The sequence below is a fragment of the Drosophila gunungcola genome, unplaced genomic scaffold, assembly GCF_025200985.1.
Source record: "Drosophila gunungcola strain Sukarami unplaced genomic scaffold, Dgunungcola_SK_2 000001F, whole genome shotgun sequence".
Lineage (NCBI taxonomy): Eukaryota > Metazoa > Arthropoda > Insecta > Diptera > Drosophilidae > Drosophila > Drosophila gunungcola.
In genome coordinates, this window is record NW_026453197.1 from 16,322,492 (window position 1) to 16,336,989 (window position 14,498).

The following is a 14,498-nucleotide window of genomic DNA, read 5'->3' on the forward strand; positions in this document are numbered from 1 at the left end:
ATACAAACATGAATCCTGGACAGAAACATAAAGGTTTTACAAGGCTTCATTTTTAAATAAATGAAGAGGCATAGCCTCATTCTCGTTGTCTGAGTACCAGGACAGGCGCTCCTCGTAGAAGTGGATCACCATCTGCGGGATTTTCAGGTTGGCCACTGAAGAGGGCACCATTTCTGCCTGGTCCACTCCTTTGAACTGTATTAGGAATGTCAGGCGGCCGTTGTTGTCCGAGGCGCCCAGAATTTTTTCGGCCTCCAGACCACGGTCGAATCCGGTAGAGCCGGATGACAAGGAATCAGTGCTTTCCTGGTCCACCTCTGTTGTACGTTTTGATTTGTTGCTAGCTGGCGCTAAAGAATGCCAAAATGAAAACACAAAATAATAAGTAAGAGTATTGATGTGAGTATGCAGGATAAGTTTCTAGCAAATGAAGAAAACAGGGTGCTGTTGCTCCTTTAGACTTCTTTTTAGAGCTGTCTAAGCTATGGAAGTTTGACTGTAACGTCAGCTTTGCCCCAACCAAGAATGAGGTTGGCTTAGTTTACGGTTGGTACTTTTTGCGCGGCAAAACAAATCTTAGTGTAGAGAAAAAACATTTTTGTAGGTACTCTCTGGGAAGGGAAATTTTAAGGTTTACGGCTTAGTTCTATTTGGGATAGTGGCCTACCTGTTGGTTCCTCCGACTTTCTCTTGCTCGTAGTGGCCGACGATGTGCTAACGCGTCCCGGAGTTTCCTTGGTCTTGGCACTGCTGTTGGGTCGGTCCTTTTTGGAAGCCGCCGCCTTTTCCTGAGGATTAAGATCGGCTGTAGGCGGAACCCAAGCGAGCACAACTGTACGAAGTATCGCATTGCACTTACCTCGTCCTTGCGGCTCAGCTCATACTGCTGGATGAGATCCTGGCAGTCGAGATTGCTCTCGGGCTCCCAGGTGTTCTCTGTTTCGGCGTAGCCCTTCCATTTAAGGTAGTACTCCACCTGGGGGTGAAAAAGGCCGTAGTGGGACCCGAAGTTGGGGTAATTCTGACGCGGATTACTCACCTTGCCCTGGCGGACCCGCCGGTCGATGATCTTCTCCACTGCGAACTCCTCCTCGCCATCGGAACCCTGGCCGGAACTCTCAGGATTGTCGGATTTCTTTCCATGTTGCTTGTACTTTAAAAACTGAGCACGGGTAAAAAAAAATTTGCGCAAGGAAACGCACACAAGCACATGGACTCTTTGAGTCGGTTTGACTTAAACAAATTCAAATCAAGAACGTTAAGATAAACTCAACGCCTACTTTACAATAAGCCAAGGAGAAAAATGTGACACATTCGTCGCCTGCTGCAATGTGCGTCGTATGCCACTAAATCAAAGTAAAAGCCTATATTCCCTATAGCCGTTAGATATAGACCAGACCGCGGACTTAAGCCAAGCATGCTATTTATACAGTGCAACTATATATAGTCATTATCAAATCCCCAGAAATATCACCACCCTAAGCTAAGCTTCTCAACGGAAATCGAACAGCTATTATCGACTGCCATTGATCTTGTTTATCTTTATTAATGAAATCTTTTTCTTCGTCTGGACATAAGATCTTTTATTCATTGAAAATGTTGTTCATAAATACAAACATGAATCCTGGACAGAAATAGAAAGTTTGTCCGAGGCTGCATGAGTAGGGAGGGGGGTTTGTAATCGCCTGCACGGAGGCCAGAGATAAATCTAGTGTTGTTTTCTTCGTTGGATAAATGAGCGCTCTTGATATTGATGATGCAACTTCAGAGCATAGCCTAATCCTCGTTGTCTGAGTACCAGGACAGGCGCTCCTCGTAGAAGTGGATTACCATCTGCGGGATTTTCAGGTTGGCCACTGAAGAGGGCACCATTTCTGCCTGGTCCACTCCTTTGAACTGTATTAGGAATGTCAGGCGGCCGTTGTTGTCCGAGGCGCCCAGAATTTTTTCGGCCTCCAGACCACGGTCGAATCCAGTAGAGCCGGATGGCAAGGAATCAGTGCTTTCCTGGTCCACCTCTGTTGTACGTTTTGATTTGTTGCTAGCTGGCGCTAAAGAATGCAAAATGAAAACACAAAATAATAAGTAAGAGTTAGAGGGAAAAAAACGATGTGCCCCTCTACTATTCCTGTTTGGCAGCTGGGAAATCGGCATTGAGAAGAATTTACAATTTAACCTATTTGTGTAGGTATCTGGTATGTATGTATACCACTTTTGCATAAATTATGGGTGTAGTAAAATGTTATACTCTGTAAATATAACTAGGAGGTTCTTTGCAGGGTTCTCTAAAGAATAAACTCTCACTTGTTTGAATTGTTTTCGAGTTAAATTATTATTATTTTATTGATATTTAATTTCTGTGATATCTCGGCTTGATAGTAGGTTTCAAACTTTAAAATTACATACGTTTCCCAGCTGAAGACCTAATTTGTCAACTAAACAGTATACATATTGATGTGGGTATGCAGGATAAGTTTCTAGCAGATGAAGAAAACAGGGTGCTGTTGCTCCTTTAGACTTCTTTTTAGAGCTGTCTAAGCTATGGAAGTTTGACTGTAACTTCAGCTTTGCCCCAACCCGAATGAGGTTGTCTTTGTTTACTGTTGGTACTTTTTGCGCGGCAAAACAAATTTTAGAGTAGAGAAAAAACATTTTTTTGTAGGTACTCTTTGGGGAAGGAAATTTTAAGGTTTGAGATAGTGGCCTACCTGTTGGTTCCTCCGACTTTCTCTTGCTCGTAGTGGCCGACGATGTGCTAACGCGTCCCGGAGTTTCCTTGGTCTTGGCACTGCTGTTGGGTCGGTCCTTTTTGGAAGCCGCCGCCTTTTCCTGAGGATTAAGATCGGCTGTAGACGGAACCCAAGCGAGCACAACTGTACGAAGTATCGCATTGCACTTACCTCGTCCTTGCGGCTCAGCTCATACTGCTGGATGAGATCCTGGCAGTCGAGATTGCTCTCCGGCTCCCAGGTGTTCTCTGTTTCGGCGTAGCCCTTCCACTTGAGGTAGTACTCCACCTGAGGGTTGAAAATGCCGTAGTAGGACCCGAAGTTGGGGGAAATTCTGACGCGGATCACTCACCTTGCCCTTGCGGACCCGCCGATCGATAATCTTCTCCACTGCGAACTCCTCCTCCTCCTCGCCATCGGAACCCTTGCCGGAACTCTCAGGATTGTCGGATTTCTTTCCCATTTTGTTTGTACTTTAAAAACTTCACACGGATAAAAAAAAAAAATTGGCGCAGCCACACGCACACAAGCACATGCACTCTTTTAGTCGGATTTACTTAAACAAATCTTGCGGCTATTTGCCACTAGTTAAAACTATAGAAAAAGAACAACTAATCTTCACTTACACTAGTTAATTAATTTGCAGCAGCCGCAATGCTGACGCCAGGAGAATTTTTTATAAAATGATAAGTCTGCAAAAAAAATGCGCCTTCCAAAGTGACGCCGGTGAAACAGTGTGCGAAAATACGCGCTGTTTGCCAGCACTGCGCGAAAAATTATCGATTGTTGAAAAATTCGATATAATTTCGACATTCAAAATATTTTAAAATTTGAATTAAGTAAAGTGTTCAAAAATGTAAGCTAGAAAGTATAAATCTATCTGTTAATATTTATTTCGTCCTATAATGCTAAGCTAAACGCAAATTGTAAAATGAGATATACAGATATCAACGAAAATAACAATAAGTCGATGCTTCTAGCTACCTAAAAACATCGATGTATTAATAACGGAATCGATTTTACTTCCGGTTCTTTTTGATACGATTAACAACACTGCCTAACAAGCGCGAATTTTCACGCATTCTTCCTAATATATCTTTGTCGTGCATTTTTATAAAACTAATAGAAATCATGCCCAAGACAAAGAAGAAGCAAAAGGCCTCTTCCTCTGAGAGCGATAGCGGCCCGGAAGATGTAAGTAAAGCTCGAAAGAATAAACAAACTGGTCTTAATCAGTATGCATACAACAGCGCAATCAGCCGCCAAGCAAGAAAGCGAAGGAATCTTCAGCCCCGGCGGAGGGTAAATCCGCTTCCGGAGATTCGGCCGGAGGTGGGGCCACCACTTGGACCTTGGAGGGACTTCGCCAGGTGCGAATCAACGAGTTCCGCGGCCGCAAGATGGTGGACATCCGAGAATACTACGAGAAAGGCGGTGAGACCCTGCCCGGCAAAAAGGGCATCTCCCTGTCCATAAAGCAGTGGAAGAAACTTCTCGAAGTGGCGGAGGAGGTCACCCGCGCCGTTGAGAATTAAAATGTGTAAATCCACACCAAGCTCTAAGTCCTAAGGATATATGTAATTACTCTAAACTTTGTTAGCCAGCATTTAAGTGGGAACTTCCCAGTGAATAAACTACGACGTTACACGGATATTGGTAATAACCATAATATAATAATAATAGTTAATATCAATAAGCATCTAGATCGGAGTACTTAGGGGATGCGAGCTGTAATGCCAGCAATCTAAATCTAATTCCAGTTTAATGATCAATTAAAACGCGTATTATATTTCTTATCTGCCATATGATATGAAATCATTTATTGCACTTATTTACATACATACATAGATAACGCGTTGATGCCAAACTATCCACTAAACTATGCTGTTTTGCCAATCCACTTTTTAATGGTTTACATTTCCTTTTTATTAACTACACACTTTAACATGAATTTAATTCGAAATTACATGAAGAATATAAAATAAACGTAGTCCTAACCACTAAAAGTAGACGCCTAGCAGAATGCAAATGGTCAGGAGAATGGCAAACGGCAGCCAGGTCTTGACGAAGCCACCGATTCCGACGTAGCGTCCGCAGACAAAGAGCCACATGCTGAGGATGAGCATGTTCCATCCGGTGCTGTTCTTGTAACGCATGTTTATGAGCGCGGTGGCCACATGCGAGTGGCAGTTGTCGCAGAAGATGTTGTGGATGCGGGTGCCGTAGAGCACGGATGCCTTGGACACGGCCTCGTCCCAGGCATAGCTGCCGCCCTCCACGTACTTGGGATGCAATCTCAAGTAGCGGGTGGGTCGCCCAAAGGCCATGTTGTCCTCGGAGACGAAGTAGGGGCCGGCAAAGTCACGGATCACTCCGGCCGAGGTGCAAATGCCCATGTGACCGATCATGGGCAGCAGCCAGGTGAGCACCGGAATGGGAGTCCAAACGATGCAGTACGGGAAGCGCTGGCCTTCCACGCTTATAGGGGGCAATCTCTCCTGCACTCCATCGCCGGAACCACCTCCGGATCCACCCATCGAGACTTGCACGTCCTGTTGTGGCTGTTGTCTTGGGTGCGTCGTCATTATTACACTGAATTGGGAAGAAGGTCGTGCGGGGGAAACCACAAGAACAGCCACTCACGGTTTTTCCGGTCGTAATGCCCACCAAATCGGTCGCTAACTTTTCCAATCGGTGTTGAATTATACGATAAGAGAAAAAATTAAAGCAGACGCAATTCACGGGTTGCTGTGAGCAACCTATGTGTATGTGCAAACAAAATTCACCCACACATCTATTTGTATATTTATTACATGTTGGCAGTGTTGGAAATCGTTCTACAGAGTCAGGGGCGTCTCAGAAGGGTAATTCAAATATTGGAAATTTAAAAAACTTAGTTGTTATTTTAGCCAATCGATTTTATCATTTTCTGTTCACACTCGAAAATATAAAACTGCAATTTAAGTTACATTAAAAAGAAGTGCTTTGTTCTAAGTACAAAACAAGTTTTAATCAAATAATTTCAAGTAAGACTTTTTCTTTAATTGAAAAAGTTTATATTTAATTTGAAATATTCTAACTTGAATGTTTTGGAACTGAGGCTAACATATTGTAGTTAAAAAATTCGGTTCAGCGTAAACCTTTTAATTGTAAAAGATTATCACAATTTTATAAATAGAACGACAAAAAAAAAGATAGAAAAACATAACATTTTTACCTGAGGCTATTAACCCAAAAAAAAGTTCTAGCGTACGCCCCTGCCAAAAACAGCTGCTGCAGCCACAGCTTTTGTGGTGGCAGTGAGAATTGGAAGTGTTTATTTGCTGAGCTGCTTTTTCTATTGCGAAATATCTATTAACAATCGTTGGCCATGACACAGGTGTTTATCAATGGAGCAAGAGACGAGCCCAATGTGCGGGAGTTCGAGAGCTTGGGTACAAAGTTGCTGCAAAAAATCTTGATCAATTATCACCCTAATTTGTTGACGATCCCGCAGATCCTTCGATTCAAGAGCTCATCCTGGCAGCCACGGAAGCCAGGAAGCAGGCTTATTGTCCGTACAGCAACTTTGCCGTGGGAGCTGCTTTGAGGACCAGCGATGGCACCATCTACTCCGGTTGCAACATAGAGAACGGGGCGTATGCCACCTGCATTTGTGCGGAGCGCACTGCAGCCGTCAAGGCCATAAGGTCAGTAGGTCAATAGTCTGGAGGGTCACAGAAATCTAAACATATTTATAAATTCTCCCTGAAATCACAGAACCTGTAGCGATTTCGGAAATTTCTATATATAATACCTTTAATATCCATTTTCTTACTTAAAAACTACATTTTGTTTTGTAGTCATACAAAATGTTTGTATTTCAATCAACTTAAAAAAAAATATTTGATTTCACTACATTAAGATAACCCCTGACAGTACTATTTTGCAAACAATACTAGTCTGTTATTAGCTGTTGCGTCTTATTTATGTATTTTAAATAACTTATTTCCTCTTAACTCAATACCCCGGGAACTACATTGAGAAATTATAAACAAATAATAGAGATATGTATGTTTTATGTTTTAGGACGGGTGTATATTTTTTGGTTTTACTGTTTGTATTAATGCGAGTTTTTAATTGAGATTTTATAGATAGTTTTTATTTTTTTAAAAATAACCTAAAATAATATGTATTTTTTTCAGCGAAGGCAAACGTGACTTTGTGGCCTGTGCGGTGGTGGCCCAGCAGGATAATGGCTTCACCACGCCCTGCGGCGTCTGCCGGCAGTTCCTCTCCGAGTTCGTCAACGGCAAGGACATCCCCCTGTACGCAGCCAGGCCGACCAATCTTCCACTGAGGGTGCTCTGCACCAGCGTTCTCCAACTGCTGCCCAACGGCTTCAGCTTCTCGAACGGAAAATAGGAAAGTGGGAATAGGAACCTGACAGGGTGCAAGCCCGCTGCAATCCATGTGCAATACTGTGAAATACTATGTGACTCCCAGTTTGTTTAATTCTGTAAACCCACCCCTCGTTATTTGTTGATTGAACTGCTTATACATGACAACCGCTCGCATCTGTTTGTGTTTTTCCCTGCTCTCCACGATCGCTGCTTATCAGGCGGCTCTGGTTTTAGTTCTCCCATCCGCTCCGAGTTGGCCAAGTGTGTTTATTTTTGTCACCACCGCACGACGGAGAGGGCTACCATCATAGCCAACTTCGCGCGGCGCCATCAACACAAACCGTCCATTTGCCAGCGGACGTTCAGAGGAGAAACACTTAGACACGCACTCGCCCCGCTAAAAATATAACAAAATATTAAAAAAAAGAGGCGTGCCTGCATTGACCAAAATTATTAAATAATGATGACAGATCTGACCAAAAACTTTGCACGCGCGGAGAAGGCGGAGGAGGTGGTCACTTATGGCAGTCTGGGTAAGATTCCTGTCTCCAATTGATAATAAGAATCCGATTGCTAATGTTATCCATAAGATATTTTTTAATATTATTTAATAATTGCTCATGTATTTCAATTTCTAAGTTATATTTTTATATTGTCACTTCTGTGACGTGGATTGTATTTGGTTTCCAGATTCCTCGGTCCAAGAACTATTAACAGCTGCTTTTGAAGTGCGTCAGCGGGCCTATGCGCCATACAGTGGATTCAAAGTGGGTGCTGCTTTCCGGGCCAGGGTCAGTGGACAGATCTTCACCGGCTGCAATGTGGAGAATGCGGCCTTTACACCATGCTCCTGTGCGGAGCGAACGGCTCTTGCTAAAGCCGTAAGCGAAGGAGCCACCGAGTTTTCCGCCGGAGCTGTTTTGGCCTACGAACCCGATGTTTTCACCACGCCCTGTGGCGTTTGCCGCCAGTTTATCCGGGAGTTCGCCACCGATGATATACAGATCTATGTGGCCCAGGCCAGCGATGCGAGGATAGCAGCAAAGGAGGAGCCCTTCCAGAGTGAGGATCCCGTCCTGTGCACCTCCATATTCAATCTGTTGCCCAGCAGTTTTCGCACCTATCGGAAGTAATAAAGGAGAGGGAAGGGAGTTAGTTCAAGGTTGCCCCACAACCTCTTGCCAATAGTAATCTATATAATTTTAATCTAATCACTTGAAATAAAGAAAATTACACTACTCAACAAAGATTATTATTTTTCGTTGAACAAACGTATGAGGAGATCGATGACTTATAAGATTACTATTTGGAAATATTGTGGATGAAGCTGATTACGAACTTATGATTAAATCTTTGAAAAAATATTATAAAAATTAAAGTCCAAATTAAGATTATCACAAATGAAAGTATGTACATATGTACACACGGACTTACCAAGAGATTTTAAGAAAGCCTTATACTTTTTATTATTAAAAAGACAAATAAGTAATAACCACTAAAAGTATTAAAAATTAGACTATTTAGCAAGGGTTATCAACTTCAAAAAAGGTAACTAATATCTAATTTAAATCTATGGGACCAAGCGAAATCGGAGGAAACCCAGTAGCATTTATTAGCAACAACTGACACTAAGAAATGTAATGATTGCATTATGGGGGAATAACAGTTTTATGACAAAGTGAAACTGAACACTACTTTTGTTTATATCAAGCGAAAAATATAAGCTTTAGATTTCTATACCGTCAGTGGCACAGTTAGATGAATAGTTTATAAAAAGATTTACTACCAGCTAAAGCTATATATTACTATCAGTATATATTATTTGTTTTAGCATTGTCGTCATACCTTCTGTAATTACTGCCGTTTGAAAATTACACTGTTGAGTATTCATTCATGAATCATGATAATAAAAAGCTTTAGATTATATTACAAAATGATTTGTTTTTTTTTGTTTTACTAAAAATCTTTTGAATTTTAGAAATCCTTAAAAACGACGTGACCTATCTTGTTTTTTTTTTTTGTTTTTTTGTGTCTTCTTATTTTAAACAAATTTATAAAAATTGTAAATCAGAAATATAAATTTCCTTCCCTTGATAAATGACATTAGTGTTTTACAGTTGGCCAACAGAATCAGTACTTTGTAACTGGCTTTCAAAAATAGGTCTCTTCTAACAAATTTTAAGTAGACAAAAATGGCTGAAAAGCAGAAGCTCCTCCATCGGTACATGAAGAACCTCAGCGACATGGAGGATGAGCTGAAGAAAAAGGAGCTGGAGAAGAAGATGAAGGAGCTGGAGTTGCTGCAGTGCGAGCTGGCTCGTCGCCAGGAGCGATCTGGCACCAAGTGCGCCGGCGGTAAGATCAAGGAGTTGCGCCAAAAGAAGCTCCAGAAGGTCCTGGCAGCCTACATGATGACACTGGAGGGATTGCTCTGTGAGGTGGCTCGCAGGGAGGCGCGTCTCAATGGAGATAGGGGTCGCGTCAGTGAATCCGAGAACCTGCCACATCCCGAGATGCTGGAGGAGTATACGGTGGTCTTCTGTGCCGTGGGTAAGTGATGATTTAATCTGTATCCCAGATCCCATTACCATAACCATGTCAATTTCCCGCAGGAGAAGATGGTCGTGAGCTGCTGGAGGCGGCACTCTCCGCCCGCAGGTGCGCCTATGCGCCATACAGCAAATTCAAAGTGGGTGCAGCTTTCCGGGCCAAGTGCGGCAGGATCTATTCGGGCTGCAACATCGAGAATGTGGCCTTTACAGGGGGCAACTGTGCGGAGCGATGTGCTCTGGCCAAGGGAATCAGCGAAGGCGAGAGGAAGTACACGGCTGGGGCTGTGGTTGCCTATCATCCGGATCAGTTCACCACACCGTGCGGCGTCTGCCGCCAGTTCATCCTGGAGTTTCTGCACAGGGACATTCCCATTTACATTGCCAAGGCTCCGCCGCCGGAGCAGGAGCACTGTATTCCCGCCATCCAGGACACTGACGAGGTGCTGGTCACATCCGCCTACCGCCTGTTGCCCTACAGCCTCAGATCATTTGAATGAACTAGCTGAATGAATAATCAAAATGGGCTGTCTTTAAATAATTTTGGATACAAAAATTGCAATACCGATTTTATTAAAAAGCAATTCTAAATGGTGCAATGTTTCATTTGTAGAGTTATCAATTAAAATCGGATTTTATACGCTCTATTTTGCTGAATATAACTTTCTTTATCACTATAGATTTTGTAAAAAGCAATTGAAAATAGTACATTCAAAAAATCATATTTTAGTTACCAATGCTCTTTGAATAATTTTGGATACATCAATTATATAACAGATTTTGTTAAATACAATAGACTAATTAATTTTAATATCAATAGAACTTTGAAGGATAGAAAATTAAGCACCCACCCATTAAAAAAATAATCGTGTATTAGTATTACCACATGCTCTTTATTTGTCTTAACATAAATTTAGTTAAATGTAAAGTGGTAAGGATTTAAAAGGAGAACTGCTAAACGTACTTGATGACGGGTTCTCCCGATCCGTAGATAGCGTACTCGCTCTTATTGGCAAACGGCGTAACCTCCGTGTGCACCAGAATCGGTTTGACATCCGGATCGAACTCCACCCTTCTAAACTGCGGATCCGTGAAGTTGGCGCGCACCTCGGTGATCATTCCCGAATGGGGCACTGGTTTGCTGAGATTCTGGAACTCGCAGCGCCGCTTGGGACAGACCTGCGTTGAGCCCTCGTCGCACATGATGGGATCCACCTCGCGGGACACCTTCCGCGTGGGCGGCATCTTCTCCGACCAATTCCAGTAGGTTATGTTGTCGTGGGCCGCTACTCCGCCACATAAATCCTCGGGACTCAAGCGCACGTAGGAGAGGTTGTAGGTGGTGGATGAGGGGTCCAGATACTTGCTATATGACGCCTGCGAACGGTCGACGATCAGTTTGGTGGCCACCACGGGTGTGGGCATTGTAATCGGCAGAATCTCCTGCTCCTCGGGCAGTGCTTTGTGCACAAAGGAGTCATGACTCACACTCGAGATGGGCTTCATCTTCCGCTTCACAAAGCGAAGACAGCCCTCCTCGAATGGCTTCATGTACTGGGTTTTCATGTTCAGCGAGGGATTCCTCAGGGTGTTCGGATTGCCGTACTGAAAGTGCGAAGGGGTAAGAGCTAAATTTCTGCAAGTAATCTCTTATCAATCTACTCACCTGCCACACATAATTGGCCATGCATTCAGAGGTCGGCTTCTCCGACAGCAGCGGATCCCTCACATAAATGCCCTTGTCCGTGAATTTGGGGTTCAGCTTGTTACCCATTCTCAGGTCCGTGATGTGACGATGGCCGCGATAGTAGGAGCTCCTCCAATCGGGATCCGTAGCGCTGGCCGGGCGCTTGTAATCGAAGACGCCATAGTCATCCATGGCTTGTGGATTTTAAAGGCAATAAAACAAGAAAAAAACTAGAGGAAGAACAAACTAAATTTTCAGCGACTGTGGAAAACGACTGTCCTTGGAACACTAAATTTGGGAACGCTTCCTGTTGCCTGGCTACCGAACCGATTCCAAGCAATACTAGTATACTGACTGCTCACAAACAGCCCGCCTTCTGTACAATATTTCTCGTTTATATTCTGCTTCAAATGCAAGTGTGTTTATACAATATAGTTGTAGTTTTATGCTTTAGAGAGGAATGCTTGTTTGACAAATATAAAAGCGCTCTGTTCACAAAACAAATGGATATTCGTTAATACAATATGTGGGCTAGGGAAATAATGTTGCACTCGATCTGGCCTGTGCAATAATAAACTGTTTGCTTAGCAATTAAACAATTGATTTACTTCGTCTCCCGGGGGCGTGTTTTCTCCATGAGGCGTGCGTTTCAATGTGAAGTGTGTAAACAATGTGCGGGTGACTCATCCTCCTACTCCTCATTCACTTCCGGTTCCTGTTTCCTCTGGTTCCGCCTCCGCCGGCTCCCCGTCTCAGGCAATTTCTTTGAGCGCAAGCAGAGATTGGCGCAAATACTCGTACTGGGTCTTGGCATGCTTGATCTCGAGTTCCGAGAGCTCCACAAGGCTAAAACGGGCAAAGCAAAGGCAATTTTGATGAAAATTAATTTTATACGAAAATGATTACTTACCTCTTCTTAAAAGCAGCCACCCTTCGGTTGCGGAAACCGATCAGCTCCTCCTTTCCACAGGCCGACATCGATTCGAACTTCTCACAGGCCTCCGCCTGGGCAGTCTCGGCCTAAGTGGGGGTAAATATACAAGATTAGCTACGCCTTAAACGAGATCTAGTAGAGCACAACAAGGACATGCTAGAGTGATTATGGGTGGAGAGCAACGGTGGAATGCATGCAGCAGTTACGTGGGGTGGCGACACATCTACTAAACCGACGGTTAAAACGTTAAATGCCAAATACCTCTTGCACCTCCAAAGGCTGCAGAAACAGAACCACAAACACGCACAAAGAGTGAAGAAGAGGGGACAGGCAGAGCAGAGCAGAGAGCAGAGCAATTTGGGTTGTGGACGGTAGAAATAAAGTACAAGAACGCAAATAATTTGTTTTGTTGTAATTAGTGAAGCGTGAGAATTAATTGCCCCGCTGGAAACAATTTTGTTTAGGGAATACAATTGCTCTTTAAACGATCTGATACACGAATATTAACCGACACCCAGACTTACCGCATGCACATCCTTGTTTTTGGAACGCGCCTTCTCCAGGTTTCGATTGGCCGTCTCATAGGCGGCCAAACATCGCAGTCGCCGGATTAGAAGAGCTTTGGCAGCGTCACTATCCCGCTGATAATAACGCAAGGTGTCGCCCAGCTTGAGATCCTGGTCACTGGCCACACGGGTCTCCAGATTCTACAAAAGCAGAGGGATATAAAGATTAGATAAGGCAAACTAAATGCGGAAATTTAAGCCACCCACCTTGATTCTCTCGAATATCTCCGCTGACTTGGCCACAAACGTCTCCACATTGCCCTTCTCTGTGGTGGAGAGCTGCGACAAAGCATTTGAAATCTTCTGATGCGAGTCGCCCACATCCTTGTGGCGCTGCGTCATTTTCTCCGTCCTGAGCGCTGCCTCACGCAAATGGCCGTGGTATTCGGTGAGGAACTGCAGCTCGTTCTCGAAGAAGTCATTCACATCCCGCACAGTGGCACTGAGAAGGATCTCGTCTGTGGTCTTGCCCAACGACTTGACAAAGCCGCCAAAGATGGCCATCTTCTTGCGGGGCTTGGCGCACAGGTCCTGGTCGTATTCGAGGAACACCTTCAGGTGCTGGTCGACGCGAAAGACGGGATGGCTGGCGAGGCGGCGCAGGAACACCTCGTGCATGGCCACCGTCTTCTTGAAGGTGGCCAGATACTCGCTGGCAAGTAAAAATGGGTAAGATTAACATAAAAATACCAATATTTAGATATATTAACACTTACGCCTCCAACTCTGACTTCATCTTTTTGAACTCCTCTTTGGTCATGTTGCCCTCGCCTTCGCCAAGGCGTTGTAGCTTTTCCCGGGAGGCATCAAAGTCGGGACGTGGTGGACAGGGCGGAATCTGAATGAGATCATGGATTAGCAATACGTTAATATGTTAACCGGAAACTCACAATGTAGCCGGCGTAGTCGTCGTTCTCCTCGATGCGGTCGTGCAGCCAGACGAACTCCTCGTGCTGACGCACCACATTGTTATCCTTTTTCGCGAATCCCGGCAGCGTGGTGCGGGTGTGCACTGTGAACTTGACCTTCTCCTTTTCGCTCAGCGCATCGGAGATCTCGACGTGGAGGGCGTTCTCGCCGAGAACGGCGGGCGTGGCCGGAGCGGAGGAGGAGCTGTCCGGCGATGTGGCCGAACCGCTGCCATTTGTGGCGGCACCACTCGCTGCTGGTGCTGGTGCTCCGCCTGTTGCTGGTGGATTGGCCAGCGGATTTGTGGGTGAGGCGATTTCCATTGTGGCTCCATTGTTGGTGGAGGGACTGTTCAGCAGATTTGAGTCATCTGTGCCGTCCTATTAGGGGGCAAAAAAAACCATTAAACCCGTGTATTCACTCTAATTACGCCCATTTTTTGATGATAAGACTTTCTTTGTGTGCAGGCGAGGCGTCATTTCAAATGCCACGAAAACCGAGTACTACTGGGCAATTTAATTGTTTAAATAACTTCCGGGTGGCACCAAGTAGTTAGGCTCTCCTCCCTACTTACCATCATTTTGCGGCCGAGTAAATAACAATTGAATTGGGCTAAAAACAATTATTACAAATTACAGAGAGCAACACGAATTTCTACTAGAGGTGACACTAAGCGGCCTATCGGACACTCGATAGTTTACGGCTTGAAAATCGATATCGGAGAGTTCGTTAATCAAAATTC

At 44.2% G+C, this 14,498-nt stretch overlaps 9 protein-coding genes across 11 annotated transcripts; 4 read left to right on the top strand and 5 right to left on the bottom strand.

Moving 5' to 3' along the window:
• Positions 1 to 21: 21 nt before the first annotated feature.
• Positions 22 to 1,234, bottom strand: LOC128261681 (heterochromatin protein 1-like; the record flags this gene model as incomplete). Its single annotated transcript, XM_052995476.1, has 4 exons — positions 22 to 350; positions 668 to 788; positions 860 to 976; positions 1,040 to 1,234. Coding segments are annotated over 4 exons (747 nt in total), but the record flags the coding sequence as incomplete, so codon positions are not given.
• Positions 1,235 to 1,556: 322 nt separating this feature from the next.
• Positions 1,557 to 3,506, bottom strand: LOC128261677 (heterochromatin protein 1-like). The gene is made up of 5 exons (XM_052995472.1): positions 3,356 to 3,506; positions 3,082 to 3,211; positions 2,901 to 3,017; positions 2,709 to 2,829; positions 1,557 to 2,051 (listed from the first exon to the last, which is right to left on the bottom strand). Exons 2-5 carry the CDS (start codon positions 3,190 to 3,192, stop codon positions 1,777 to 1,779), a joined length of 624 nt encoding a protein of 207 aa, XP_052851432.1. The 5' UTR covers positions 3,193 to 3,211; positions 3,356 to 3,506; the 3' UTR covers positions 1,557 to 1,776.
• Positions 3,507 to 3,756: 250 nt separating this feature from the next.
• On the top strand, positions 3,757 to 4,380 carry LOC128261680 (RNA polymerase II transcriptional coactivator). The gene is made up of 2 exons (XM_052995475.1): positions 3,757 to 3,923; positions 3,980 to 4,380. The coding sequence occupies exons 1-2, from the start codon at positions 3,861 to 3,863 to the stop codon at positions 4,262 to 4,264; spliced, it is 348 nt and encodes a 115-aa protein (XP_052851435.1). The 5' UTR covers positions 3,757 to 3,860; the 3' UTR covers positions 4,265 to 4,380.
• Positions 4,381 to 4,513: 133 nt separating this feature from the next.
• On the bottom strand, positions 4,514 to 5,532 carry LOC128261678 (transmembrane protein 222). 2 transcript variants are annotated; one of them, XM_052995474.1, is made up of 2 exons: positions 5,373 to 5,532; positions 4,514 to 5,297 (listed from the first exon to the last, which is right to left on the bottom strand). In XM_052995474.1, the coding sequence occupies exon 2, from the start codon at positions 5,264 to 5,266 to the stop codon at positions 4,730 to 4,732; it is 537 nt and encodes a 178-aa protein (XP_052851434.1). In that variant the 5' UTR covers positions 5,267 to 5,297; positions 5,373 to 5,532; the 3' UTR covers positions 4,514 to 4,729. The 2 variants fall into 2 exon arrangements, with proteins under 2 accessions (XP_052851434.1, XP_052851433.1); XM_052995473.1 differs by having other exon boundaries at positions 4,514 to 5,519.
• Positions 5,533 to 6,001: 469 nt separating this feature from the next.
• On the top strand, positions 6,002 to 7,285 carry LOC128262411 (cytidine deaminase). Its single transcript, XM_052996651.1, has 3 exons — positions 6,002 to 6,163; positions 6,226 to 6,418; positions 6,914 to 7,285. The coding sequence occupies exons 1-3, from the start codon at positions 6,100 to 6,102 to the stop codon at positions 7,131 to 7,133; spliced, it is 477 nt and encodes a 158-aa protein (XP_052852611.1). The 5' UTR covers positions 6,002 to 6,099; the 3' UTR covers positions 7,134 to 7,285.
• Positions 7,286 to 7,413: 128 nt separating this feature from the next.
• LOC128262410 (cytidine deaminase) lies at positions 7,414 to 8,358 on the top strand. Its single transcript, XM_052996650.1, has 2 exons — positions 7,414 to 7,644; positions 7,802 to 8,358. Exons 1-2 carry the CDS (start codon positions 7,572 to 7,574, stop codon positions 8,242 to 8,244), a joined length of 516 nt encoding a protein of 171 aa, XP_052852610.1. The 5' UTR covers positions 7,414 to 7,571; the 3' UTR covers positions 8,245 to 8,358.
• An 847-nt stretch (positions 8,359 to 9,205) lies between these two features.
• On the top strand, positions 9,206 to 10,247 carry LOC128261468 (cytidine deaminase). The gene is made up of 2 exons (XM_052995183.1): positions 9,206 to 9,661; positions 9,724 to 10,247. The coding sequence occupies exons 1-2, from the start codon at positions 9,304 to 9,306 to the stop codon at positions 10,158 to 10,160; spliced, it is 795 nt and encodes a 264-aa protein (XP_052851143.1). The 5' UTR covers positions 9,206 to 9,303; the 3' UTR covers positions 10,161 to 10,247.
• A 284-nt stretch (positions 10,248 to 10,531) lies between these two features.
• LOC128261952 (uncharacterized) lies at positions 10,532 to 11,576 on the bottom strand. The gene is made up of 2 exons (XM_052995926.1): positions 11,327 to 11,576; positions 10,532 to 11,265 (listed from the first exon to the last, which is right to left on the bottom strand). Exons 1-2 carry the CDS (start codon positions 11,537 to 11,539, stop codon positions 10,615 to 10,617), a joined length of 864 nt encoding a protein of 287 aa, XP_052851886.1. The 5' UTR covers positions 11,540 to 11,576; the 3' UTR covers positions 10,532 to 10,614.
• Positions 11,577 to 11,721: 145 nt separating this feature from the next.
• On the bottom strand, positions 11,722 to 14,460 carry LOC128261945 (sorting nexin-32). Of its 2 annotated transcripts, XM_052995918.1 has the most exons (8): positions 14,331 to 14,460; positions 13,738 to 14,136; positions 13,564 to 13,685; positions 13,055 to 13,499; positions 12,806 to 12,988; positions 12,543 to 12,560; positions 12,258 to 12,367; positions 11,722 to 12,193 (listed from the first exon to the last, which is right to left on the bottom strand). In XM_052995918.1, the coding sequence occupies exons 1-8, from the start codon at positions 14,334 to 14,336 to the stop codon at positions 12,100 to 12,102; spliced, it is 1,377 nt and encodes a 458-aa protein (XP_052851878.1). In that variant the 5' UTR covers positions 14,337 to 14,460; the 3' UTR covers positions 11,722 to 12,099. The 2 variants fall into 2 exon arrangements, with proteins under 2 accessions (XP_052851878.1, XP_052851879.1); XM_052995919.1 differs by lacking the exon at positions 12,543 to 12,560 and having other exon boundaries at positions 14,331 to 14,459.
• Between the last annotated feature and the right edge of the window lie 38 nt (positions 14,461 to 14,498).

Excerpts from the sequence above, each read along its gene's own strand:
- LOC128261945 (XM_052995918.1), bottom strand. Across the intron at positions 13,686-13,737 it reads ACGACTACGCCGGCTACATT|ATTCCGCCCTGTCCACCACG; the intron begins GTGAGTTTCCGG and ends GATCTCATTCAG. Across the intron at positions 12,989-13,054 it reads AGATATTCGAGAGAATCAAG|AATCTGGAGACCCGTGTGGC; the intron begins GTGGGTGGCTTA and ends CTGCTTTTGTAG.
- LOC128261677 (XM_052995472.1), bottom strand. The coding sequence starts at position 3,192 with ATGGGAAAGAAATCCGACAATCCTGAGAGTTCCGGCAAGGGTTCCGAT. Across the intron at positions 3,018-3,081 it reads GGCGGGTCCGCAAGGGCAAG|GTGGAGTACTACCTCAAGTG; the intron begins GTGAGTGATCCG and ends TTCAACCCTCAG. Across the intron at positions 2,052-2,708 it reads AAAGTCGGAGGAACCAACAG|CGCCAGCTAGCAACAAATCA; the intron begins GTAGGCCACTAT and ends TGCATTCTTTAG.
- LOC128261952 (XM_052995926.1), bottom strand. The coding sequence starts at position 11,539 with ATGGATGACTATGGCGTCTTCGATTACAAGCGCCCGGCCAGCGCTACG. Across the intron at positions 11,266-11,326 it reads TGGCCAATTATGTGTGGCAG|TACGGCAATCCGAACACCCT; the intron begins GTGAGTAGATTG and ends TCGCACTTTCAG.
- LOC128262410 (XM_052996650.1), top strand. The coding sequence starts at position 7,572 with ATGATGACAGATCTGACCAAAAACTTTGCACGCGCGGAGAAGGCGGAG. Across the intron at positions 7,645-7,801 it reads GGTCACTTATGGCAGTCTGG|ATTCCTCGGTCCAAGAACTA; the intron begins GTAAGATTCCTG and ends TTTGGTTTCCAG.
- LOC128261678 (XM_052995473.1), bottom strand. The coding sequence starts at position 5,314 with ATGACGACGCACCCAAGACAACAGCCACAACAGGACGTGCAAGTCTCG.
- LOC128261468 (XM_052995183.1), top strand. The coding sequence starts at position 9,304 with ATGGCTGAAAAGCAGAAGCTCCTCCATCGGTACATGAAGAACCTCAGC. Across the intron at positions 9,662-9,723 it reads GGTGGTCTTCTGTGCCGTGG|GAGAAGATGGTCGTGAGCTG; the intron begins GTAAGTGATGAT and ends AATTTCCCGCAG.
- LOC128262411 (XM_052996651.1), top strand. The coding sequence starts at position 6,100 with ATGACACAGGTGTTTATCAATGGAGCAAGAGACGAGCCCAATGTGCGG. Across the intron at positions 6,164-6,225 it reads GCGGGAGTTCGAGAGCTTGG|ATCCTTCGATTCAAGAGCTC; the intron begins GTACAAAGTTGC and ends ACGATCCCGCAG. Across the intron at positions 6,419-6,913 it reads GCAGCCGTCAAGGCCATAAG|CGAAGGCAAACGTGACTTTG; the intron begins GTCAGTAGGTCA and ends TATTTTTTTCAG.
- LOC128261680 (XM_052995475.1), top strand. The coding sequence starts at position 3,861 with ATGCCCAAGACAAAGAAGAAGCAAAAGGCCTCTTCCTCTGAGAGCGAT. Across the intron at positions 3,924-3,979 it reads GCGATAGCGGCCCGGAAGAT|CGCAATCAGCCGCCAAGCAA; the intron begins GTAAGTAAAGCT and ends TGCATACAACAG.